Source organism: Apteryx mantelli, chromosome 3 (genome assembly GCF_036417845.1).
Source record: "Apteryx mantelli isolate bAptMan1 chromosome 3, bAptMan1.hap1, whole genome shotgun sequence".
NCBI classification, from domain to species: domain Eukaryota; kingdom Metazoa; phylum Chordata; class Aves; order Apterygiformes; family Apterygidae; genus Apteryx; species Apteryx mantelli.
In genome coordinates, this window is record NC_089980.1 from 122478774 (window position 1) to 122506626 (window position 27853).

General features: G+C 39.9%; 1 protein-coding gene across 1 annotated transcript; it reads right to left on the bottom strand.

Annotated features, from left to right (window-relative positions):
* Positions 1-2265: 2265 nt before the first annotated feature.
* On the bottom strand, positions 2266-27348 carry YWHAQ (tyrosine 3-monooxygenase/tryptophan 5-monooxygenase activation protein theta). The gene is made up of 6 exons (XM_067294283.1): positions 27221-27348; positions 25536-25919; positions 8976-9099; positions 5852-6015; positions 5398-5493; positions 2266-4314 (listed from the first exon to the last, which is right to left on the bottom strand). The coding sequence occupies exons 2-6, from the start codon at positions 25827-25829 to the stop codon at positions 4255-4257; spliced, it is 738 nt and encodes a 245-aa protein (XP_067150384.1). The 5' UTR covers positions 25830-25919; positions 27221-27348; the 3' UTR covers positions 2266-4254.
* Between the last annotated feature and the right edge of the window lie 505 nt (positions 27349-27853).

The following is a 27853-nucleotide window of genomic DNA, read 5'->3' on the forward strand; positions in this document are numbered from 1 at the left end:
CCCCACAGGTTTTTACAAACAGGCCTTTCTTTCTCCAAAAGTAGAGGGATTTGACAGTTAAAATGACCACAACAGAAGGAATTAGGATTTAACTAAGCAAGGAGATTGGACAACTGAGAATATCATTTGTAATAAAAGCTTATGAGCCACTTCTAATGGCATTTACAGAATCACCCACCCCAGATGATTCTTATGCTGATGCCAAATCACAGATACTACACTAGAGACAGCTTGCCTTAAGTGAGTTTTCATGTACAGCTATTTCTATTTTAAAATGCTATCATAGTTTTGGGCTACAGTTTTAATATTAAAGATGTATTAATGTCCATTTATTGACTTAAGGATTGTAGCACAAAAAGACTAGAAGGCATATCTCTGTCAAGCTGGCGTCTTCATAGAGTAGTGGAAAGTATCATGGCAGTAATCCAAAACTGGTACTAACATTTCACCCTTCCCACACTGACATTTTATTCATCTGAAAGCTGGCCAAGCTGTAATTGCTGAAGCTTTCAGCAGTTATGTCATCTAGCTACACTCGTACAAAAGAGGGCAGTTAGTTCTTGTTACAGAAGTCTGAGATTACTGTAAGTTTGGAGTCTACAAACGAAGTGTCAGGAATAAGTTTCAAGCTAGTGCTTTTTCTATAGTAGATGATTTACTGCCTATCTTATGTTCTTGGTTTAATAAGGAAATTCTGCTTGGCTGGAAGATAATTTTGGAAGGCATCAGACAGTTCTCAGACATACAGGATATTACTTTGGCTGTATCATTTCCATACTTCAAAACTACATTAGCATTTAAAACAATAACTGATATATTCTATATGCCCATATAAATCCTGGCTACCTGAATCAACATTTCTATTGGCTTTTGTTTTTTTTTTTTTTGTCTGCAAGCAAAAAGCTTTCAAAACTTACTGCAGCCTGCTTTGTATTAGACAAAAGTTAGGTGCAAAGGGGTAAGTCCCATATTTGTTTTACAGAATTACAGAATAATTTATCTACCAGTGTAACAAATAGCTATCACACCAACAGGAACATCGTAATGGAATAACTAGACCTATGGAACGGAATAAAACCAGTATATTTTTGTTAACATTACTGAAATTCAAAGATCCTGAAGTACAAAACTCCATTTTTCTGCTAAACTGAATTATAGCACAAATATCTCAAAAGAAAGAAAATGGCTTACCATCTCTACCACCATCATCCATTTGGCAGAAAAGCTAGGAATTCAAGAGCTCAGCTTCTCATTAGTGTTCCAAAAATACTAATAAATTCAGATAATTAGTGTGGTAGTGTGAAATTCTTTGCTGAGATTAAGACAATAACTCTGCCTCACAGGATTTACAATATACCACGGTATTCAGAATGTGAAAACCCCAACCTTAATCAAGACAAAGTTGTTAGTTACTAAGACGTTTTGGATTGTAAAATTTTCAATTGCATGTCTGGCTTGCAAGGAATAAGCGCAGTTCAGGATTTGAGGCATTAGTCTGTCGAGCGTTTCCTAAACTGTGGGGCATGTCCTCTTGAGCAAGGTGGGGCAACATTTAAGTAAATGCAAATTATCTCTTGGAACAGGAAACCCTAATACCACATGAATGCACCTCTCCAATTAGTCTGGGTGATGTACTAAGAATGGAATTTACCTGTGATGGGGGACTAGACAAAGTCATTTAGGAAACTGGTCTCTTCCTTGCCTCATCCTTTCCTCCTACACCTTTCTTTCCCCTCCCCATCCAAAACAATACATATATATAAGCATACTCTGGAAGTATCAGTACAAGAAGAGATGGTATTGCATTCAGTATTATTAAAATGCAAGATCTGTTGTTGGAGTTAAGATTAATTTTTGCACAAAATTTAGATACTACAAATAAGAAAGCACTAGTTTGCCCAGCCTGATAGACATTTAAGCAAGAAGATACCAGGCAGTGTTCAGTAAATTAAGCTATAATCTCAGTACAAGACCCAGATAGTTGTCTGTTTTCTGAACCAGAACAGTCTCTTGATAAAATGGGAGAAGGAAGGAAACAAGAAAAACGTCAGTTGACAATGCAGTGCGCCCTAAGAAAGCATTATGGAAGAGAACAAAGAAAGCAACTCGTAAGTGAGGAGATAAAGCTGATTCCTAACATGTCAGTACTGAAACATTAACTGGAGAATGAAAGCACTTAGGATTGAAAATCTTTATGAAACAAATTAATAATCAGTAGAAAATGCATGGGGGGGAGGGGAAGAAATTATGAAACCAAAACACAAATTAAGAAGCATATGAGTTTATGTAGAATCCTGCCACACAATACTTTGACAGCATTTCAAAGTGACCACATGAAGAGAACGGAATTGATACAATTATTCTTCTTTGTTTTTAAACAGCAATGCATGTCAATTGAAGCATATTTTCCAAACAGTTTTATTGTAGGAATACTCATTGTGCACACTCTTAAAGAATGAAGAAAAAAAGCATATTGATCTAGGTGGAAGATGTACCATCAGAAGTCTACAAGGACTAGCAATATGTCCCTTTTCATAATGTCATATCCCGTCTAGCCAGGACACTAATAGGAGTTAAATATTTTCAAAACCCACCAACATGGGGAACTAAGAGGTAGAGGTTTAGGAAAAAACTTTTAAATGATCTAGGAGGGGAAAAAAATGCATAGCAATGTATTATTACAAAAAAGCTCAAAAAAATCAGGGAAACAGTTATACTAGAAGCAGTCTATGAACAACAAAAAGCAGATTATGATGTGGCAGCACACAGACTAACATTCTAGAGCAGAAAGACTTCCTCTGCATTTCTAAAAGTGTATCTGGAATACTGTAATAAAAAAAATGATGCCCATCAGTGAAAAACACATGGGAGGATAGATCAGAGAATTTCACGAGACTGCATAAAATGCATAATTTAGGTGAGAAGATTTGCAAGCTGTGGAAGAACATCAAAAAATTAGCTATTTTTTCTTAGGTCATTAGTAAGATGAAGCTATTAGCTCAAGTAGATTTAGTTACTGAGAAGTCCACATGTCAGGTTACACTACAAAATGTTATCCATGATATTTTAATAAAATGCACATTATTTAATATGAATTGAGTTCATTTAAGAGCAGACTTTAAAAAGTGTGCACTAAATTTGAGAAAGACACTTCTAGCACAAGATTAAGTTTAGCCCTTAAGCAATTGCATGGAATTGTTACAAGTCAACAGTAAGTGGTTTATAAAATGTAATTTTATTTAATGTTACTTTGCTGTTACAGAGGGCATAACATTTTCACAAGGCTTTTTTGGGACTACAATCAATGATTAGCAACACACAATAGTGGTCCAAACTCTCTAAATAACAATCACTGGACAAACTTGACACCTTCTCACATGTGCACAAACCTGCATGGAAAAGTACTAAATTTTATACTTGGACATGTGAACTTCAATTGGTTTTCCCATTCCAGTGTATTAAGAAATGACATGCACTTTAGTCTGCCAAAAAGCACTGCCTGTACTCTGGCAGTAACATGCTGCTTCTAATACATAGTAAAGTGAATACCAGAACTACAAAGGCAGGAGTGTAAGTGAACTTTTATTGGGAGGGGATATCAACTTAAACAGCAGCAACTTAAGAGTAAGAGTAGCCCCTGTTTTCAAACACACATGCTCCTGTATTACATTATACAGGAAGCAACTCAATTTGTAAATTTTCAAACTAGAAATGTAAATTTTCAAACTAGAAATGCTAAACTTTATCTGGCCCAATACTTCCATATCCCTACTGAAAAGAATACACAGTAGCATGTGAAAGTCAATTATGGAAAGGAAACCCTGCAGAATAAGAAGGGAATGTGGAGAATTAAAAGCTATGTGGAACACTCTTTAGTTGCAATTAACTACATTTTCATATCTTTACTGTAATACAAAAAACACAGTCAACTGGCAGGAACTGGTTCAGATTTGTTTTTAAATACCAGGTACACTTTAGTCCGCTACATAAGTGTTTGGAAGTTACTTATGTTTATATGAAATGAAGCTATTAATACTTTTCTACAGCAGTAACCGCACACCAGGAAGGCCAGGACAAACACAAATCAAGGAATGGAGTTTTCCCAAAGCTGCAGTGTGAAAAGACTATAAATTGATTTCCATACACATGGATGGGTTTTCTTTGCTATAGGAAATCCAAGTGGAGCTATAAGGAATGGAGACGTGTAAAAAGGTTTCTTGAGAAGGAAAGGGAGAATGACACCCCATGTGCAGTTTAGTTTTCTGCACCTTCTGCAGCATCACATTCTTCTCCTGCACTGTCTGATGTCCATAACTAGAAAGAAAAGAAAAATAGTGTCAACATTAAGAAATGCTTCTTTACTTCCAAAAAGGGGCAACTACTGATAATAAAGAAGTAGATGCAAGGAACTGTAAAAACTACTGAGGCACTGGAGCTGTACAGCCCTGGCTTCCAGTACTTGCCCTGGCAGTTGTAATTAGAGATATTTCTCCATGCATGGGCACAGCCAGCTTTGCACCTCAGGTATTAAACGCAGAGCAGACAGTGTTCTATGCAAGTTCAGACTTCTGTGCTTAGTAGTCAGCTATTTCATTGATATTCAGTCATTCAACAAGTCTGATTGATAGCTTCATGAATAACACTAATCTCAAAAGCAGAGGTCTGGATCCTAAAAGTAAAGATTACCACTTTGGTTACTGAAGCTAAGCATTTTACAGTGCTAATAAAGACATATCTACTCAAGAGGTACTGCAAAATGAGAAATATTGCTGTAATTAAGTGCAGGAAATATTCATAGGTAAGATATTCCATACAAATAGAATTAGTAGTCCCATTAGGCACTTCCCTTCCAAAACAATTAATTATTATAATACACACAAGCATCAACTCATTGTATCCAACTGCAACCTTAATACATTGAAATTTCATGTGTGTGTGTGTGTTTTTTTCCATTGGAAATAAAGCAAGCTGCACTGGATACACAAAGATATTTTGTCTCTGAGGCAGTACACAGAACAACGTTTTAGTAAGGATTTCTGACAGATCATGGACTATTATTTGCAAACTCTTTGGCTTATCTTGCATGTAAAATTAACTGAATGCACTTTCTCCATCTTCACTGCAAGGTCAGCAAGCAATACAGAATATTAACTATCCAAGCTGTTATTCTAGATTATGCAGTATGAAGCTGCTGAAGACTATGTTCAAAGTAAGTTATGAAAAATTTGAACAGAAATTTTTATACAAGTTACAGTAGAGTAAACAGCCCTAATCAGCACTATCTTTTGTGCTAGAGTGAAACAGTGTGTTTCATTTCATCACAAATTTGGTCGAACTATAGCCATTATATGGTTACAGACATGGGCTAAATAACATACATTAAAAAAAGCAACTTACTGTTAGGTTGTCTCTAAGCAACTGCATGATGAGAGTACTGTCTTTGTATGAGTCTTCGTTCAGTGTATCGAGTTCTGCAATAGCCTCATCGAATGCCTAGAATAATTAAGCCATCTTTAGTCTTTCTATTGAGTGATCATTAAGCAACAGGAAGTTAACCTTATTTGTATAGGTAGCCTTAAAACAAAAAGCAATATAAGAAGTTAGTCAGCTGACTTGCTCTACTTGAAAGAGAAGTATGAAAAGCAGCAAAAGCTTTCAGTGTTGCTGAAAACTTAAGGCACACTGTAAATACAGTCTGCTTGTTTTCCTTTAATTACACTATGAACTTGGAAGCCAGATACATTAAGTAGGATATTCCTGCACAAACTCTGGGAAATAATCATTTAGATTAGTTTTTAAATATAAACTCTTCTACTGTCCCTACAGGCATACAGAAGAAAATACAACTTACTGTCTTTGCCAGTGTGCAGGCAAGCTCCGGGTTGTTGAGAATCTCATAGTAAAATACAGAGAAGTTAAGAGCTAGACCCAAGCGAATTGGATGTGTTGGTTGCATCTCCTTCTTGCTGATATCAAATGCCTCCTGATAAGCTCCCTGTGAGTTTTCTATTGTTTCTGTTAAGAATGAGAAGTGTTTCAACATTAGGTGGGGTTATTTTATTTATTTTTTAAATATGACTAAAATATTCCCCTAACAGGGGACTGAACAGTCCACTGTTTAAGCCTGCCCTTAGCAAAACACTGCATTTAAGATTATGATCTTAAACCCATTTTAAATAGGGCTGCTACAGTGAAAAACCACAGGGGGCAGCTAAGCTACTGCAAACAAAGGTATTTGAGAAACACAATGATAAGGACAGAGAAGTTAATAAAGGCAAGTATCAAAGTTGACTCTACAATCTTAGTTTGACCTCTGAATATATGCACTTTGATATAGCACAGTCTTTATTTACAAGAGGTTGTGTGCAACTTTCTTCTACGGAAGTCCTGCTTGATTCCTTGCAGAGGATGGACCTGCCTGGGTTTGAATCAGGTCTGTGTAGTAAAGGCAGCTACTGTCTGCAGGGCCCTCATCTCTTTTTGAGGAAGCCTGGAAGGCATATACTGGGTGTTCCTGAAAAACTAAAAATCTGCTTCCATGGAGAAGTAGGAGGGCAGGATAAAATAAAACAAGGTCCTGCACAAATTTGGGACAATATATGAAATATCACAGAGAAAAGCAGTTGCCAGGCCAAAGTAGACACTTCAAGAGTGCTAAATGCAGTCTGTTCAAGATTCCTCTCCCAAGGACAACCACAGGACCAATAGGAGTCCTAAAGGTGCCTGCTGAATCAGAGGAGACTGCAGGAAAAGGAAAGCTGTTCCTAGAGCTCAGAATTCAGTTCTCTTCTGAGGGAACTAATACCATAATAGCTCTAGAAGATGCCAGAAAAGCAGAATTTGGTAAACAAATCCTTTACATATTCAGAGAGCAACAACATAGCCTAAAGTTTTCCAGTATTTACTGTGTAACGAGTGCTAATGGACTACTCTTAATTTGTTAAAAGCAGGTTAAAAAGTAAGACAAAGCTAGCAACTGCAGAAAATATTTAATGTGCTTTAAGCTAGTTTATTTGAAGCAGAGAAAACATACAAGTACTTAGTGGTGGGAGATCAGAAAAGCCTGTTTATCTCAATCTATGAAAAACTGAATGACCATCAGCTCTAGTACCAGAAACATAAGAGACAAAGGAGATTTAAAAAGCACACAGAATATCTTCAATACTTAAAGAGATTCCTAAAGAATTTAAGGGAGAGTTGTTTATATGCTTCTGTAATTTTCTTATTAAATTCTGGGCACTGATGTAATAACAATCTTGTGGAAGAGTTAACATATAACAACTTAACAGCAAAAGAATTTAATACATGCACAGAAGGAGACTGAAAGTTGCAACAATAACCTTAAGCTTGGGATTTCCAATTCAGAGGTGCCCCATTTTTGGGACTCTGATGTTCTTTTACCCCCTACCCCCCCGCCCCCGAACCACATGCTTGCATATGTCATGTCTATAGGTATTATGTGCAAGCCTTTGAAGATGTTACCACTGAAGCTTTTAACAGCCTGTAAAATTATGAACTGCACCAGCACAGAGAAATAGACATGGGTAGTAAAGTTCTATCTTGCAGCTCTGCATAGGAAGGGGGAGAGTATAGGTCTAGTGAGGTCCTACAGTCAAGTAAGATTCCCAGAACTTTGCAAAATCAAGCATGAATTGTCTGCATGGTGATACACAAACTCTTCAAATGGAAAGCACCAGAACCACCTAATAAGGTCATCAATCAGCCCCTGTCCGATAATAAGCATCCGTACCACTTTAAGCACAGTCTTTTCAGCCAAGCTAAGCAGGCATTTCTTTGTTTAGACAAGCCCACAAAACTGTAACTGTTACTTGAGATAAAAACATAACTTGGAATATAAGCCAAAACCAAGTTGGCGATTGTTGCTGTCATCCAAATCAGGCCAAGGGTTAAGAATTTCTGAATGCAACTCATTAATGCAAACACTTTCACTCTATTTTATATATTTTCATCTTCTCTTTGCTTAAGTGATAAGCAGTTCTGTCTTCCCACTTTGCAAATCAATCAGTTTAAGTAGCCAACACTATCAAATGTCTACCATGCCCAAGCCAGAGACAGTCACTTCAGAGCTCTGCCAGATCCCAACAGTCCACCTCCTTTCAGTGTCATGGCATCACTCCAAGAGTAAATCTTAGTTAGTTATATAGAAAGATATCAATAACTTATGCCATACCAAAACTTTAATGTCACAACAGTGCCTGGGCATGTTACAAGATGGTTCCAATGCTTAATTCAATACATCCTCTGAACAGAGGGTTAGACTCCTCCCCAGAAGAGCTTTCTGAAGTACTCACGATCACCTAAGCACATGTTCCAACTACATTTTTTGGACACCCAGTATCAAGTGACCATATCAGCCACAAAGCTTTCCAAGCCTTTGTCTGCTAGGTCCAAAAGGGCAATCAGCATCAACAATTTTAGATTACAGCTCAATTTTTTGACAGTGTACAGAATTAATAATTTTGTTACTTATTTGTAATCTTAGTTGACTACAGTGAAGTCTGCTTCACAATTAAATGGTTAAAATTTCCTCCATGAATGAGTTCTGTCAACCTATAGAAGTGTTGGAGATCTGTTTTCTCTTCCTCACTAAGCTTATTGTACTGAAGAAACATAAGAAAACAACGTTAAATATGTTAGCAGACCCTTAGCAAAAATGTTTTCCAAAAGTTCTGAATAATCATTATCAGACAACTATCCAAAAGTATAGGGTAGATGGCAGGAACACCAGTCAAAATTCCCCTGTATATGATGCTTTAGGTCTGCTCAGAATTTTATACTTGGTCTATAGGAACACTGGAGATTTCCAGCCAAAAAGCAGTCTCTCCCCCGTAGCTATTTTCATATTAATTCAGAGCAAGATATTGGCATGTGTGCTTCATTTACTGTCTCCTCTCCCATGGCTCAAAACTAAAATCCATTAACTATTCTAAACCTGAAGATCTCAAGGTACTTACGTTTTCTGTCATCACCACAGGCAACTTCAGCAAGGTATCGGAAGTAGTCTCCCTTCATCTTCAGGTAGAATACCTTGCTCTCTGGATTAGTTGCATTAGCTATTAAATATTTGTCCAACAGCTCCTGAAACAAAGAGAAGCCATCAGCTCCACATATAACATTGCAAAATTCAATCTATTTTTCCCCTTTTCTCCAGTCAGTTTTGATGGACTCAAATGCTTGCTACAAGTTAAGAAAAAAAAAAAAACAAAAAAACACAGTTTTAAGGGCATTTCAGATAGATGCATACTCATTTAACCCAAACTGCAGAAAGGCACAATGCTAGAGACTACATTAAGACTACATTAAGATGTAGTCTCAAATCGATTCAGTCAATCATGTGATCAGACTACAAAGAAAGTGACAAAAAAGACTTACTAGCACACAGTTTCAGGACCAAATTTTGTTGCAGAGTATGCACTTGTCATTTTAAAAACAGTTTCAAATGAGTAATTTTACTGGAAAAGAGAAATACTGCAAGAAGTTGCAGAGCTATTAAAGAATAAGTCATTCTCACTTTGCACACACATATATAAAAAGGAAAAATAACTATGCTATATTTTGTATAAATGGCATTCATTAGACTTGTGATAAAGAATCTCCAACCCATTTACCAGAGATAGCCAAGGATTTGAGCCTGTCTAATCTGTAACCAGAATTCCCATTCCAGCCTTAGCCTCTTCTGCCTTTACCAGATCTTTGTAAGGCTGCAGCTTAAGACATGTTCTAGCATCCTAGGGAGGCATTCCTCGCTTCTCCATTTTCCAGGAAGTAATAGAGCAATACAGTGCTCTCCAGCACCACCCTGAGCTGCTGCTGACACTGCTCCCTGTGCTCACAGCTCTCTTTCCTGATAGCCAGAGGGACATGAAAAAGTTTGCAAATCTCCAGCAAGATGAGAAGTGTCTCTCTCTCTCCAAGGCCAAAATAAGCCCATTGTTGCCCCCACAAGGTAGAGTTGAAGGAAAAGGAGAGAAGACAAAGGATTTTTCCCAATCAAAGCATAATTTTGTTCTCAGGACCTTCAGAGAACTGAGGAGAAGAGCAATTTCTAGCTGACCTCCCTATCCCTTGCCCTAGTGGCTTTACCTAACTCATCACCACAAAGGAGACATTCTCTGGAACTTACAAGGGATGCAAGCAAGCTCCAATATGCTCAAGGAAGCCCCACAATACTCAGGGCATCTTTACACTAAGAATTTAAACAATAAAGATCTGTATTCAGTTACTTGGAAAATAAAAAGATCATAAAAACAGAAGACAGTTTCCAATGCTTGCAAACTGTGGCTAGTTCAGTAAGATTTTTGTTGCAGGAATACATAGCCAAATTCACAAAGCAGCTACAAAGAAAACATTTAAGTTTAAGAAACTGTAAGCTTTTAGGGCAACCCTCCCCCCTCCAGCATTTTAATTAATGACTGTAGCACCATAATCAAAACCAGGCAATTTTTTTTTTTTTTAAAATAAACAAGCCTTCCACTTCCAGTGTCTACTGCCATGCCATTATTACTTCCTTTAAGGATCGACTGTAACAGAGCTACCCAGCTTAAAGATCTTTCTTATTTCCAAGCCAATTTTTGAGGTGTTGGTAAATATTTTAAACTGCTGCTTGTAGTGGGGTGCTTTCAATATGGTGAGAAAGCCTTTTTGCTTCCACACAATGCGCTTACCATGGATGTAATATTACATATAGTATCACACATATCCCTTCAAAGATTTCCCCCCCCACCCAATGCCAGAGCATTAAGAAACTGTAGAGTTATGAGAGCTCTTACTGCAACCTTAGAAAGCAGAGGGAGGGGTAAAATGATACCAAGCCTGATATATCCTTCTACTTACCAAATCAGAAACAGACATTCTTAGGACTTTCTGTGGTGCAAGAACAACACTGCCAAGAACTAGACACTGGCTAGTATGGCATAGGAATAAGTTGTCAGTTTTTATGATAGTTTAACGCAGTGAAGTATGCAAGGGTTTGGGCAAATGTATGGAACAGTACACCTCATTGGTGTTACAGAAGAAGCAGCAAAAATATGAGATGTTTCAAAACAAGAATTAAGATGCAGTAGGCAGATGGGTAAGACAATCCCATATGAACACTCTATTTTGCATGAGTCACTCACATATTAGAATGAGTTATTCCCCACCCTACAGGTTTATGCAATGAGAGAAACTGCAGGTTTTGGCTCTGCCTAGATGTTTTCTTGATGCTTTTCTCCACAAAGGCAAATACCAACGCAAGCCATGAAAGCACAAAACCACACAAAACAGTTTCAAAGTCTCAGAGACAGCAGTGCAATAACCTCAAGTTTAACACAGAAATGTGATTTAAAGAGAAATACTTCCCAGAAACAAGAAAGCTGAAGCTTAATACACCAATATTTAGCAAGGTTCCTTAAATCAGTTATGATCAAAGATAGCAGCCTCTAAAGGACATTATTTATAAGGTTGAGAGTGCATCAAGCAGCAGAGATCCAATTTATCCATGTGCTTGATCAGATTGGGGGGGTGGGGGGAAAGACACGGACTCTGCCCATCTAATTAGCATTGACCAGACAGTTGAGAAGGATACGCTGTACAGGATTTGAAACCACATATTTGACAAAAAAACATATCTTTGACTTTGTTTAAAATACTGAAATAAAGCTTTTCAAGATGTTGCAGTTATATCAATACAAGGCAGCAAACAAACTTTTTTTATGCTTTCCAAAAAAATGAAGATTTATTGAAAGCTTAGTGCAAAGAACACTACTGATCTTACTATAAAATACTGCTAGAACTACCTCCAAAGACAGAAGGGTACCATGGGCAACTAATGTGGCTCGCCTATCACCCCAAAACTAGCACACTGGAATGAGCATATACTAAATGATGTTCATAGGAGAGCTTTAGAGTGTATTATATAAGCAGAGCCCTAAGCTTAATTTCCTTAGACCCCTGATGTCCATTTTTTTTCCTGATAGGGTAGGCCACACACTACTTCCAGGAGCAGGAGGGGACTTTGCCATGGCCTCTGCCCCGCTGCATCCATATAGTACTACAGTCTTCTGTGCGGATACAGAAGATCAGTGGATCCAGCAACTGCTGCATGCACTCTAAGTTTGAAAACTTTTGTGCAGAGGTCTGAGGAACTTCCAGAAAAAAGTGGAGGCTGGGAGTGAGCTGCAATTGCTGAAGCAGGGAAGAGTGGCCTACGTACACTGCTTTATTTCCTAGGCACTGCTCACTTGCACAAGCTGAGCTGTCCAGGCAGCAGTTCCACTCTCAGTTACATCTCCTCTAGGACCTCTTAATCATTCCCACACCACATAGTGAGAGACTTGCACCTTGGTCCACTAGGGTGGAACATCCTTGTTCTGCATTTTACATATCTGTTTTTGTTTAAGGGCCTTAAATGGAACAAGATTTCTTGCTTATGAATCACATAGGATAGAACAGAATGCAAGCATATTTGGACTAAAGCTAATTAATTATCTATCCAGACATTACCTTTCAAATCTATAAGGTATTCGGTACACTTAGTGAGCCATTCATCAAGACATGATCATTTCTTGGAATGCATCTCACCCTCCTTCTAATAGAGGGAAAGTGTTGGTGAGGCAGTAAGAGCAGACAGATGCATAATAAGCTAAATTTACTTTACACTCTTGCAAATCAATAATAGCCAAGAAAATTCAAGATTTCTTACATCTGTTCTCTGGCTTTCCCTGCTTCGGCTTGCCTATCTTTCCATCAGACAGCAATCAGTCATGAATCCTCATGTTAAATATCAGTTTATAAAAAGTAAAATGAATACAGGCAGTCTGAACAGTGAAGGAGACCTCATCCATCTCAAAATTAATTTATGATAAAATTTATATAAAGAGAATCAGGCATTGCCATAGGTATGATTCTCTGACAAGGAAGACTGTCAATTGTTTTCACATAAAGCAAACACGCTCATTGCTTCTTTGGTCAGAGAGAGTTATGTATCAAAATACAATTGCCATCATCATTAAGAAGTGTGATTGCTCTTAGCACCTATTAAACGAAGGTCTGAAAAACTAGCAATTAGTTGCTCTACAAAGGGAAATATGCATTAGACACTTCCATGAAAAAACACAAGTGATATCTGAGTGATTTGTCACTGGTTTGTTCTGTTGCTGAGTGACTGTCAGAACGAAGAACAGAATTAAAAAGCAAGACAATTTTGTTCTCAAACTAGATCTTTCATGTTCTGGTACGATTACATTAGAAGATGTTTGCACTATTACAACTTGTACTTAGTATCTGTTGTTTCCTCTATACTGATGTTATTCCTTTGAGTGGCATGCTGGTCCTCTTCTACTGTCACGGGATCTCCCACCCTACTTCTCAGCTTTAATGTTGCTCAGCTGACTTGTATCATTTCGATCTTCACAGTGCACTAGCAATCTTTTCTTCCCAATAGCATCATAATCTCATACATGAGATTCTTCCCCCTCCTCCAGAAGGGAGGTAGGTTTTTTTTTTTTTTTGCCTCTTTGTTTTGTTTTCAAGATATGTCAGCAACAAAGGGCTACTGGCCCTGGAACAGATCTGCAGCTGCCTGAAGGAGCCACTAGGAGAAGGTAAGGAGCCTGGCAGCAATCCACTTCTTCCCCCATTAAAACTGAGATTTATTATTTTCTTCATTGGCCGACTTATTCCTTTACATGCCAAGAGAAAATTACATTTCAATTGCCTTTTTGTATCCTTTTACAGTTCTCTTTTCACTCTCTCCCAAATGAGAAACCATCCTTCCTTAGTATCTGTTTCCCTCTGCTTAAGTAGTAACAATGGTTAACATGTAATCATAGTATCAAAGAATGGGAATTAAACTTAGTATTTCTGATTCAGGTTAAGTCATCAGCTCTCACCACTTCCCTTGTTATTTCAGCTTTATGGCAAGCAAGCCCTGAAGGAATACAACAGCCATATCTTCACTTGAGGTGCCCAATACAGATAACAAGGAAGCTCCCCGAAGACACATCCCTTCATAATTATTTGTTGTGTATCCAGCCAGCCAGGCAGCCTTTCCTTACACACACATCCCCTGCAATTCATACGCCAGTCCCACTACATTCAGGCTTTGTTACCCGTTTCTAGGGCAATTCCATCTTCTAAAGATTGCCATTTGAAAAACAAACAAGCAACAAAAAAAACCACACACAGCATCAAGACAAGCCTGACTGAGAGGTCAAGTTCAACCATAACATACACTAAATACCTCTGCGCAATTTAACAATGTGGCAGGTTCAAGTGGCAGAAAAACACCACCACTCTGATTTGTGCAGTTCTCTCCTCCCACAGATGAAGTTATAAAGAATCTTGACATCAAAAAATGATTAAAAAAATATATTCTTGAGTAGTAATTGACCTGCAAGCTACCTTCTGCACTTGCAGCATCCAGAACTGACCTTCAGTAAGAAAAACAAATAGATCGATATAATCTATGCATGCATTCCAATGCCATTAACTAATACCTATATGTTTCACACTTGAAGTTCAACACCAGAGGATGAACATGAATCAGGTCATCTACGCAGATTATCTACTTATCAAATAGTTTAAGGTCAAGTTTTCAAAGCAGGCTAAAGATAATCATGTGCCTAGGTATTGCCAAAAAGAGTTCTCAGTGTGGTAACCTAAACTCCCAACTCAAAAATATTTACAGTATCTGTACTTACATGTTTGGGTCTTAAAGTTATTTTATGCTATTAAAAGACCGATCTAAATTGCCATTTGTATTTCTTTCCAACTTAGTAACATACATCCTTACTTTTGCTCCATCATAAATAAAAACAAAGTTATAGTCACTATATAAGCAGCAATGCACTAAAAAAACCCTACTTCCGTAAATATAAGCTGCTTAAGTCGCTGTATGATCTTTAGCAAGAAGGAGTATGCTGGTGTTCAAAATCCCTGGTGCAGAGGTATTGTGAATAAAGTTTAGACAAATTAAAGCTTGTTTTTTCAAGTCAGACTGCTTTAGCAATATTCTTGAGTATTAAGGCCCATGCACCTTGCTTCAGTCTTAAGTTGTTCAAAACTGCTTAGTTTGCCCTCCTCTCCCCCCAGTCACTTGGGCATTTGATTTAACATGCTACTCTTCAAAAGAGTGAGAAGCAATTCATATTTGCAGGCTTTAGAAATTTAAGACAAAATCCTGTCAGGCTTTCACTAACATGACACAAAAGCACCTTCAGGAAAGAAAAATCAAATAGAGATACTCTTTGAGACAAGCAGCAGCTAATCAAAATCAGTGCATATAATATTCAAAGTTTGGTATTTTTCTCTCCCACCCATGATGGAAAAAGTTCACTGATACTGTATTAAAAGACCAACTTGGACTTTAAATCAAATGCTCAGAAGTTCTTGGCTGCCCAAATGCTTACTGTTGTACCTGCAACAAAAATATGCCATTTCAGCAAGTAGTGATTTTCAGAAGTCTTGAAGAGACTAGATTCGGTTTATTACTGTTTTCTAGGTACTCCTGCCCTTCCTGAACTGACACTGAATGTTCTGTATTTTGAGCTTTTAGCTTTTTTCCTTTTTTAAGGGAGTGCTGAAGTTGGCCACCAGAACAGATGTTAAATGGGTGACAGCAAGTAACTGATTACTTAATGCTGTACTCGCCTGTAATAACGCATACTTCTTGGCCAAACCTCATGAAGTCAAATGGTCACATGCAAGTGAAGAAACTATTTTGAAATAAACCTATTTTGAGACAAGGTTCTTTAAAAATAACACACATGCAGAGAGTACATGTTGACACTTTTTTTTTTTTTTTAAAGCAAGTTAACCCACCACTCTGAACATGGATTCAATGTCACATTCAGTCTCATCTAGAAGATGAGCAGTCTGCCATTTCAGCTTGGATCCAACAGGCACGTTATGAACAGAACACAGGAAACTTGCACACTCCAGGCCAGGCTGAATTTATGTAGTGTTGCACAACACTTAAAATCTTCCCTTCTAAGGAGGGGGAAAAGTCTTCAGCCTCAGGTATTTCAGAAGGTTTATCCAGCTCCAATATGAGAAAACCCTGTCACAAGTAACATACAAAGAACTGGTTTCCACCAACTGCAGTCAAAAAGTAAAGCTAAAAAAAGGTGGCAAGACAGCTCAGACCAGTGCGTTCCCTTAATATTACTGTTAAATGTGATTTTAAACAGTCTTAATGTATAGGTTTGCCAAGTTGTTTGACAGCACAGGTGATCATACCTTTCAAAAATTCTTGTACTGACAAATGCTTGCCTATTTTAACCATCTAGTAAATTGGTATTAAGACTTTTTGACTATTTCAAGTCTAAATTAGTCATTCCAAACTCCACAAGTATGACTCACTGCAACCTAGGCGTGTTTTAACATTCAGCAGTTGTTTTCTTGACAGGAAAGGGAGAGTCCCCTGCTGCAACAGTAAGATCACTTTACTTTCAATAATGTAATTCAGCAGAGGTAAGCTCTTCATCCTTCTTGATTCAAGCTCTGTGCATCAACTCCTTTTGGGAGAACAATAATTCCTATTTTTCATATAGCTCTCTTAAGACATTAGTATTTCAGTTTATATATTGGGTAAAATAAATATCCATCTTTCCAATAATGGCATGGCCTTACAGTAGCTTAAGACGACCTGACAAAGCACTGACAAACATACCTGGCAGAGACAAACATACCTGGCATAGAGAAGAAGGTGACCTAATTTGTCTTTTTCATTTGGTTCTGAATATTTGTCTACATAGTTTTAAAAAACTGGCAGTCAATATTTAGGATTGGCCCTGAATGAAGTATCTGGAATCCCACTTAACAGATGCATTGGAAGCTTCAGCTGCAGTATGTCTGCCCACACTATTCCCACCTGGGGTTGAGATTAATTTAATCTAGAATTGATATTCACTGCTTATATTTCTCTTAAAACAAGAAGTTCGAAAGTTCTGTGGTCCTCAGAGAGCTATGTAAGCCAGGAAATAGAAGTGTGTGGAAATGCGAGTTCTTCTTTCTGTAGATTTTCATCAGACAAAACCAACAATCCAGTGAAAGTCAAAGAATTATTCAAGTTTTTAATGGAAGAGGCCTGAAGTTTTCCAGTTTCCCCGTGCCAAATGTAGAAATGAGTCTTCAAAAAAAATGTCATCCTCTTTTTCAATAAGTATAGTTTTCACTGAAGTAATGGCTGTACAAAGCAGCCAAAAGCTTTCAGGAGATTTTTCTTGGTATCAGATTTATCTCAAATTGATTCTAACATTCTTCCATGATCATATTTTCCATATTTCTGATTCCTTAAAATACTTGAAATATTATTCTCCCCTTAGTAAATACATATTATTGACATCAAAACCTTCTCTTCAGAATCCTGATATGTCTAGAAGTTTTCTTCCGGTGTCCTCCATTGGTGATCTTCCATAATATGATGAAATCAACCAAAAAATACAAGTTTGAATTTTAAAAATATTTCTGTATTATATATTTAGACCAGCTGCACTCAAAAAGGAACTGCAGTACATGGGAACTACACAAATGCAACTTCAAACCATGTAAGTAACTTATTTTTAAAGACAGCCTTTTATGATAACAAATAAACCATGTAGGGTACTTGTCTAAGAGTTTTACTTGCTTCAGTTCTGCTCTCCCTTTGGAAAACACAGATTAGAAGCTTGTTGTCATCAAAATCCAGAAAAATAGTGAACTTTAGATGTACTTCCCCTAAGTCATGTGGTGCAGCTGGTGGAGTCAAAAGTTTTGGAAGAGCCTTTTGTATTGCTCAATTTCACATTAACTTGAAGGAAGTCCAAAAATACATTATTTCATTCAGTATTTTAAGAGTGTGGCAGTAATTTATTGCTCCCTAAACTGAAGAAGCCTCAACTATGAAGATTAACATTACAAAGAGTTACAAAAGCTAAAAGTCAACATTTCAAGATCATCTGTTATAACAATTTCTCATAGAAAGTGAACCTTGATCTTGCTAAGGTTCTGCCTACATATTTCTACTTAAAACAATGTCTGCGTACAAGAATTCTGCAAAATGCATTCCACATCAGAACAGAATTTCCTGAAAAAGTTTTTTTTAGCCAGGAAATATGAGGGTGTCAGTCTGATAAGACTGTATGTAATGTATTTAGAAAATTTAATATCACAGCAAATTGAGAGTTTTCTGTTTACGGAGTTGAACATGGCTGTTATAGCCAACTGCTTCAGTGGCTGGACTGTACAAATTAAACATCAGAATAAAGATTGCTAGATCAAGGAATAAACCCTTATCAATGTTAGAGGCTGATAAATCAAACACGTCTTCCTTTAATAAATTAAGAGAAAGGCACAAGTGAGATCACAGCTAATTCAGGACTTTATAGTCCATTGGTCATTACACCTAATAAATTCTGGTGGATGGGGAGAAACAGTATATGAAACTGAGCATTTAAAGTAAATTATTTTTAGTAACTGATATGGCTAAGTGCCCAGCTCACATGTAATTTGCTAATTCACTCTGAACATCTGAATAATAATTCAAGCTTGATAGTCAGTGTTATGCTCAGCTGGAGCATTCTGATACTGGTCCCAGCTTCCTGGGAAACAGAGAGGATGAAGAACCTGAAAACATCAGACCAATAAACTCAGAGCTACACAAAATAAACGCTACAAACACACTGTTCAAGAACATTCTTATTTACTCTACCTAGCAAGTCTCTGATAAAATTAACTTCAAATTTGCTGCTGCTAAGAACAAAAGTATTTAAACACACAAGCTACTATCCGGGGGCAGCAGGCCCATCATTCTCAAAGACCAAGCATTAGACTAAAGAAGGGGAAGGATTTGAAAATACCAATGGAACACCTCCACCTAGCAAACACTATGAAGAAAGCACATCCATGCACTTCCTCCCCTCAGTGTTTTCTCACTACCTTCCTCTGAAAAGATGGTATTCCCCAGTACCAAAAGAATTCCATGCTTCTGTTCCCATATAGAAATTGGCATAATCTATCACTTTAATAATGTGCCAAACAATTCCAATGTGTCTTCATACAGAAGTCAACTACTAGCAACCTTCAGCTCTACTGTGTCCCCTCCCCTTCAAGTTTTATTTCTTTGATATATAGCCTTCCACTTTTTACTTTAAAAAGGCATCTATTGTATTAGTATCTAATTCAGGAAAATTCCTTCAAAATGACCATCCAGCAGGTAAGCACAAGAGACTTACAAGATCTGTTAAAAAAAATTTTGCTGCATTAACAGAAAAATAGAATTTGTGTTTTCAGTGCCCTGTACTAACTGCTGAGCATATCCTACTTGTCTCAAGGCCACCAAAGCAGGAAGTTTCCTCTCAGAAATTTAATAATTCTAGATGTAAAAGTGGACTGAGCTATAGTACAAAGTTTTAATAGCCTTTCCTACAATCGTGCTGGTTAATCTATATTTTAATCTTGTTAGAAAAATGGATTTAACATTGCAATGATTCCAGGAAGTAGGTGAGGCTTTGGCTATACCATTGTTCTCAACAGCTGGTCACCTGCATTAGTATTATCTCCTATTTTCAGTTACTCCACACCCTGCTTTGCATAGGGTGCTAACATTCAGGACAGGTCTTCAAGAGAGCTGTTAGGAGCTATGAATTTGCAAAAGTGGAATCCTTTGGTGACCATTTCTTAAACTTTTAAAAATAGGCAAGTCATTGATCTGCCTTTTCTGCTTTCCACAGACATAAAGTAACTCTGTTCTCCACTTCAGCTTTACCTTAGATTCAGACATCCACACAAATCAAATCAATGATCTAACCTCACTCCAGTAGCCTCTGAAAAAGGAAATGACACTGCACACGCAAATATCAAAGACAAGTTTGCAGAACCTGAGACATAATACCTTGCACTGATTTATCCTCCGTCTTCCACTAGTTGGCTTGTATGTTTTAGAAATTCAGTATCCAGTCATCCAGTTTGGGGTCTGCAAACTGATGACTGCATTTGATGTAGGTCTCAGCTACTATAAGAATTCCTTGGATTATTTTCAGTTGGGCTCTAACAGCTTTTGGCCCCTGAGAGAACCCCAGTGCATTTTAGACTTTGTTTTTGCAAGTATCAGTCCTTTCTTAGAAAAGGATTCAGTTTTTCTTGCAGAAAAGCATAGTACTCTAGCAGCAACAGTCTAGTTTTGCTCTGGTATGTCATCTACCTATTTGTCTCCATCAGAGAGAAAAAGTTCACAGAAACAATTCCTAATTTTCTGATTATGCCCAGTTAACCTCAACTTGGACAAAATTAACTACTGGTAAAACATAAGAGGATTCAGAGGATTCCAATGAAATCCAGAAAAAAGAAAAAGCAGCAAACAAAAAACCCCAGCCATAACAGCAGGCTCTAATATGAATAAGTTAAGCTTAAAACAAATTTGAAACTAAAATTCATGATCTGAGCTTATTAGAATAGAAAGGATTCACTCATCAAGTTTCACAATTCTTATCACCTCTTCCCTCCACAAACACATTACCCTCCAACTAAGACAGTTATTCCAAATTAAAATGTTCATTTAACATCCACTCCATGATTCTGGATCTGCCAAAAAGTTACACGCCCAACCTAAAGTCTGGCTTTAAGCCATGAAGTAGCTAGTCCTTTTAGTCAGTTATTTAAAATGGATGAGTAAACAGCATTTGCTTTAGCCTGTAAAAAGCAAAGAAATATTTGAGACACTGCCCCAGTCACTGTCAAGACAACTAATTCAAGCTCAACAGTAATATTAACCTCAAGTGTTTAGCATGCCTGTTCTTCAGAATAAAACTGTATCCTACATATTCTCCAATGTCAAAAGACTATAATATCCTTTTAATCAGGTGCCAAAGCTTAGCCTCTATAATATCACATCTTTCAGTATAAACTCTGGCAGTTCACTGAAAGTAGGAAAGCAACAAAGAAAAAGGATCCATAAAACAAAACACTCACTACTAAATTGTTCATATAATTAGCAGCATCAAGCTGATACTTACTGAATCTACCAGTTTTGCAAAATAAAAACTAAGATTTCACTTTACTGCAGGCCAAAGATAATAGTAATGAAAAACAAAGTCATGTTCAAAGCTTATTCGTTCTCTGACATCAGGTACTTTAATTGACTTGAGGAATCTATTTGCTGCTGCAAAAACAACACCAGCTTCATTTTGAATGAAGCTGTTAACTTGCACTGTTTAAAAAAAGGAAAAAAAAAGCTGCTTTTTAAGTTACCTTCCAGTATGTTTTTTCTAGTGATTAACTTAAGAAGTAGATCTAGAAAATGGACAAAATCAGAAGTGGACATAAGAGATTTTTACCTTTATTTCTATTAGCATTTATTGTTTCTTAATTACAAAGCAGAAGTAGCAACAGTATTGCAACTTTGAGGGGGGAGAAGGAAGGAAGGAAGGAAAAGGAAGCTGGCAAGAGCAACGCACTCATATATGCTTTCAACAATTAACACTGCAATCTCACAGAAGATCAAACATTTACAAGCATCCTCTCAACCTTATGACAGTAAAAATTGAAATAAGATACATCTTACAGATCAAGGCTGTTTTGTTGCAGAGATTGCTATAGGGTGCCAAAAAAAACAAAACAAAACAAAAAAACCCAAGTGATGTTATTGTTGGTCCATCACTAGAGTTCATGATGGCTTTGCTCATTTTTAGAAATCCTAGCCAGTTTGGGCCTGACAGTACAATGTCCTCTACAAACAGTTTTACAATGCAAAAAACAGATGGTGGCACAGCTGAAAACTCTCATGTATGTAACTCTTCTGTGAAGATAAGTTAAAAACAGATTAAAATGATCTCTAAAATTTTGGCTAGAGACATAGGAGAATAAGTAATCATCAAGGTGCAGTTGTTTTCAAGCATTAACAATTGTAGTCAGTGCATTTTCCTCAAGTTTTAAACTATAAACTAGTAGTCATCAAATCTCGTCTCTATTGCTCTATGCAACATTGAGCTCTATCTAGAGCTCAACATCAGGCCCTAGCAACTGACCACATGCAGTGCGCTACCAAATACAAATGAAGAAAAATCTGCAAGTTACAGGTGGGGTGAGAAACTGCTTCCAGTCAAGGGTTTGGGGTTCCTTCTCCTCCTTTTCCTTTACACCTGTTCTCCCTGAAGAATGAAGGAGCCTGAATGTGATATGGGGTATTGATATACAAAGGGACTAAGGCTCTCAGCAAACCAGTTTCATCTGCTGCCCCAGAGAAGTTCCACTTCAAAGAATACATGCTACCTTCTCTGAAAGCCTGAAGCCATTAAACAACATGGTACATAAGATCTTATTTTGTGTATTCCGTGTTCAAAGTTTAGTACATTATTTCCCCAATGATGTGAAAGTTGTTCCTGCACCATTCCTTTCTACATTATGTACTAAGCCTGTCTTGAAATCACTCAGAGACTATCAAGAAACATGAACTTAGTGCTCAGAGAGTATCTGGAAAAAAAAAACAAAAACAAAAACACATAGCTCAACTTTAAAAAACAGTCAAGTCTCCAGCCTATTTCTTTATTCAGGGATAGGAGAGTTTCAAGAACAGTTTGGACTATTCTTCACAAGGGAAGATTCAACATTAATTCTCTACTTTAGATTACCAAAATTCCTATACTGATTGACTAATTTTTTGGTAAAACCTGCTAGTGCACCTCCCTCAAATTAAAAACTCATGGCAGCCATGAGTTGTTTGAAAAAGTCATAATTCCTTCATTAAAGAGTCACTCTCACCTGAAAGACCAGTCATACAATTAACAGTTAAGAAGGGTTCAGATCACATCTACTCCTACATGCAATTCAGACAATTAAAACAAATGTCTTCACTGCTTGGCATGAGATGGAATAGTATCTTACTGTGACCACCGACAGTGTTTGTGCATTAATTAAATAATTAGCAAGAGTTACATATATCAATTAAAGCAGGTCATCAACATAATTTTGAATGTTAGTATTTTAGTGGTGATGAAATCTAAGTTCCTTATCAAGCCATGGCCTAAAAATAATAGCTTACCTAATTGGCTTGGGGCATTCTTTACAGGGGAAAAAAAAAAGTAACTGCAATTCAATTAACCATTGGCAGTATTTTGTAATACTGGTAAAAGTATTTTTAAATAAAGGTATCTAGAACAGCAGATACATTTCTCTTTAAAAAGCTGTGTTGCAGCAGTGATGAAAAAACCTTTTGAAAAAACTGTTAGTAGTATGACTAACAGCAGTCACACTCCACCCAACACATCCACCCTCGCTAAATCCATATACTCCAGATGACAAGCAACCTTTCCGCACTACTTGCCAGCAGTTGTTTCAGTTTAGCTGTCTTCCTAGAATTAAAAAAATATGTTTGAGATTCAACTCAGAAGAGCTTAAAGCAGTTTCTATAGTATTACTAAACATGAAGTTATAATTCCAAGAGGAAGGACTCAAAAACACTTTGTGGCTGAGCTTTAGGAAACTGATACTTTGTAGTGCCTGCCCATTGTGAGTTTCAGTCTCACTGTTGCCGACTCACGGATCACAGGAGTGGTAGATGAAGGAGGAAAGGGAAAAAAGGGTAACTGCACATGGCACTCAAAGGAAAAGTAAAAATACGAAGGCTGGCAGCAGATACATCTCCTCCTCCCAAAGGGAGGCATATCTTGGCCAGCAGGGTAGAACAAGAAAAGCATGCCTGCTTGTAGGTTTCTGTCTTCACTACTTCCTGCAGTCTTCCAGGGGAGAAAAAGCAGAGAGGTGCCAACCAGGCCACAGCTGAGAACAGAGCAAAAAGACTAGAATGCAGGGAAGAGCTCAGCTAGTAAAAGAAAAAGCTTTCTTTCCCTACATTAAAGGTTTGTGTTAGTGCAGCTACTAAACTACCTGCTGTCCACCATTTGATACAACTGGAATAATTTCAATACGGACACTGCATGAAATGGCTTGCTACCTTTATCATTCCATTTCAAAGACACTCAACCTCCTTATAGGAGGAGAAAGATCCTTGTTAAGACAGCGCAGCAACCAGTGCAAGGTTTTGTCCAAAACCTCCTCTTACAAACTACTTTTGGTAGAAGGAAAGAGGGAGATTTTAAGAAATATAAATAATAAGCTTCATGTATAAATCAAGATGCTAGCTCCCAAACTGGAACACCAAACAAAGGAGGTTGAGAAGAGCGATAGGAGCATAAATATTAGCACTACAGTACTAATTATAGTAAAACTCTTGTCACAGGAAAGAAGAATCAGTGCCCTACACAAGTCACATTACTCTCAAAAAGCTGATTTTTTTGCAGTTTTTACCTGTATCTGTAACTGTAGAAACAGCTTCTTTGAAAGACATGGACTCTTTTAAAAGTACTGAGGAAAGGAACCAACCTTGCTGATTCATTAAGCTAATAAATTTCCAAATGATTTTGAAGCAAAGATAACTCATTTTGACTTAGTTAGAAAACAATTTCAGATAGCAGCATATAAGTATTTTCAACACAACCAAGAAGTACCACCCCTTTGTATATAAGCCAGAATCAAGAAGCAAATTCAGTTACTTCCAAACAAACCAGCTTTAAATTCAGGTCTCCTAATCTAATTCAGGATTCACTTACATCAAGAAATGAATATTTCCTTATAGACTTGCTTCTTCCTGTTCTTGTGTTTGCAATACTAGATACCAAAGGTTCCCCCCCCCTTCTCTGAGGTGTAATAAGCCACTAAAATTTGCTGCACAATTCTTAGTGCATTACATCTTTCCAGCTTCCTGCAGCCAGAACTCCCTGATCATGTAGACTAGGGCGACACACATTCAGCCCCCACCACAGTGCAGTATACCTTCACTGTCAATAGCACCTGGAATCCTGCTGCTTATAAAGCAAATTCTGTATTCCTGGGCTTCTTTGCCTTCTCAGGTGTGTTACGTCAGTCTTTAAACCTTGGTCTTACATTATTCAATATCTACCACAACTTCATTGTAAAGATCCACTGAAAAGTCAACTTGAACATGACAAAGTCAATTTCTTCACTGAAGATAGAAATACAGATCTGTAGATGTTTTACTTTATAAAACTCACACTTTTATATATAAAGAAAATTCTCAAAATGTCTTTTAAAGCCCTCTGGAGAATTTTTTTCTTTGCAAGAAAAACTAAGTGAAAGAAACACACACCCAGTTACTTTAAATGCTTTAAACAATTTACTAGCTCTGATCTGAAGGAAAAAAGGATTTTTTATTTTCTTTTCAGCTTATCTTATGAAGAGATAACCTTACTAACCACAGTGCAAACAGACATGAGACCAAATCCTCTGCAACTCTACAGTTACATACAGCAATACTGCATGTGGATCTCAAATACCTCTATACGTGCTGCACAGCACACATGATCTTCCTCCTTACACTAATCCTCACAACAGTTGCAGAAGTTACTGCACTGACTTCCTCTAACCCAGCATTATATTGCACATGACATTCCTCAGCCAACTTCAGAGTCTTATTCCTCAGTACAGCAGCATACATGAATACTTTGTTTCTCTCAAAGAAAAGAAGAAAAATCCCTACTCACCAGCACCGTGGTGCAGATGGACCTGAGCTCCGACTCCACCTTCTCCCGATAGTCCTTGATAAGCTGCATCTTCTTGTCACTGGTGTCTGTCTTCTGCTCAATGCTAGAGATGACCCTCCAGGCAGAGCGCCGCCCCCCCACTACGTTCTTGTAGGCCACTGAGAGCAGATTGCGCTCCTCATTGGACAGCTCAGCACCTTGCTCGGTTACTGCCTTCATGCAGGTGGCCATATCATCATAGCGCTCAGCTTGCTCAGCCAGCTTGGCTTTCTGGATCAACTCGGTCTTATCCATGGTGACTGGCAGAGGGGCGAGAGCAGTATAGTAGCAAAAGCAGGAGAAGCCGGGGATGTCACACTGTCAAGAAGAGAACGTCCTCAAAACCTGCCAGAAAGAAGACAGTAACCATGACTCTGGGACGAAGTGATACAGAACACGATCTTATGCTGCTCCTCACAACTAAGACTGTATTGAGTCTTGTCTCTTCTTCCCCATCTCCAGGGGCATCTCCTGGATCGACGGACTGGCAGCATCCTGCTCTTCCATGTAGAGCTAGGGGGAGAGGCAATAGTCTCAAGGGCCCACCCCTAGAGAAATGACAACCTAGAAACTGAACTGGGGAAGGCACACTCAGCTCTATGCAAAGGACAACAGCCTAAAGATCAAGTGCTGGAAATAGCTATCTTTTCAAAGCTGTCTTTTTGTCCTCACCCTGCTTTCCTTCCTTGCCTCAAGTGAACATATTAACACGCTGCTTAACAAGGGCCTGGAGAAAGATACCTAGTCACCCAAAGTCCATCCTCAGCACACCATCCGCCCTGCAGATGAGTGCTGAAAAAGGACGGGGTATGCCAAAGCCATTACAAGAGGCTGGGACCAGCAATAAATAAATAAACGCACGCGATAAGCTCGCCCCTGGGAACGCAAAGGTTTAAAAATAAACCTGCGAACAGCGAGGGAGGACCCGGGACACGCACGGGGCGCCAGGTCGGCCCGGCCGCGGGCCGGGAAGCGCGGCGGGAAGACCCGTCTCCCTTCGGCTCCCGCGCTCCGCTCGGGGAGACCCGCGGGGCGGGGAGGCCGAGGGACCTGGGCGAGGCCCGGGCGGGGCGGGGCGGCCGGGCCGGGGCCCCGCGGCGCGGCCGGCCCCGGGCAGCTTCGCCTCCTGGCGGCGGGGCGCGGCGGGCGAGCGCCGCCGGGCCCCGGCGGGCGAGCGCCGCCGGGCCCCGGGCCTCCCCGCCTCCACCCGGCCGCGGCGGCGGCCGCGGCGGCCCCGACCCCGGGACGGCGGCCCCCGGCGCCGCGGGGGGCGCGGCGGCGGCTCCGCATTCCCGGGCGGGCGGGGAGCGCTGTGGCACGGCAGTGGGTGGGGTCTCGGCCCCGGCGAGGGCGGGGGCCCGGCGGCTCCACGCCGCGGCCGGCCGCGGCCCCGGGGACAGCGGGGTAGGGGGGGGGAGGGGGCGGCGGGGCGAGAGGCGAAGGCGGCCGGAGGCTGGCCCCGCGGCGGCAGGGCGGAAAGAGGAAGCCGGCGGCCCCGCCGGGTGCGAAATGGCGGCGCTGGCTGGCTGCACCTCCCGCTCCCCGGGGCCGCCGAGGACTCCACGCCTCGCTCACAAAATGGAGGACGCGGCGGGGCGGCGGCGCGGAGCCCGCTCCCGCCGCCAGGCGCGCGGCGCCCCGCTCACCTGAGTCCGCGCGCTAGGCCGGGCCGGCTGGCGCCACCGGATCGGCTGCCTCGCTCGGGGCTGTGGCGGAGAGAAAGAGCCGCTCCCGTCTCAAGCAAGAGCCAGCGCTAAAGGGCGTTGGCACAGGCAAGCCTACCCGCTGCTCAACCCGCGCCCACGCGGCCAATCAGAACCTGTCTTTCGCGCCAGGCCCCGCCCCCTCTCGCCCCGACAGTCAATCCGAGCACAGCGCGCCGCCGCGGGGGCGAGCGCAGGCAGAGCGCAAGCTCGGTTGGCCCGTGGGCTGCGGCTGGGGCCACGGGGTTTCCTCCAATTAGATCCAGGGTGAGATGACGTCACTGTCGCCATGGTGATGCTGCTACAACCCCTTCCCCCCCCGCTGGCACGTTCCCCCCCCCCCGCGCCACCCCTTCCCCTGGCAGCCGGGGCCCGGTCGCGGCACGAGACAGTGCGGGGGCGCGGCTGGAGCGGCTCGTGCGGCGGGGGGGCGGGGGGCGGCCCTGGTGGCGCGAGGGGCCGCGGCGCGCGCCCGCGGGGGGAGGGGAGGGGAGCGCAGGAAGCGGCCGGGCGCTGCCGGGCGGGAGGCGCCGGCCGAGGCGGGGCCCGCGCGGGCGGGAGCCGCCTCCCCCGCTC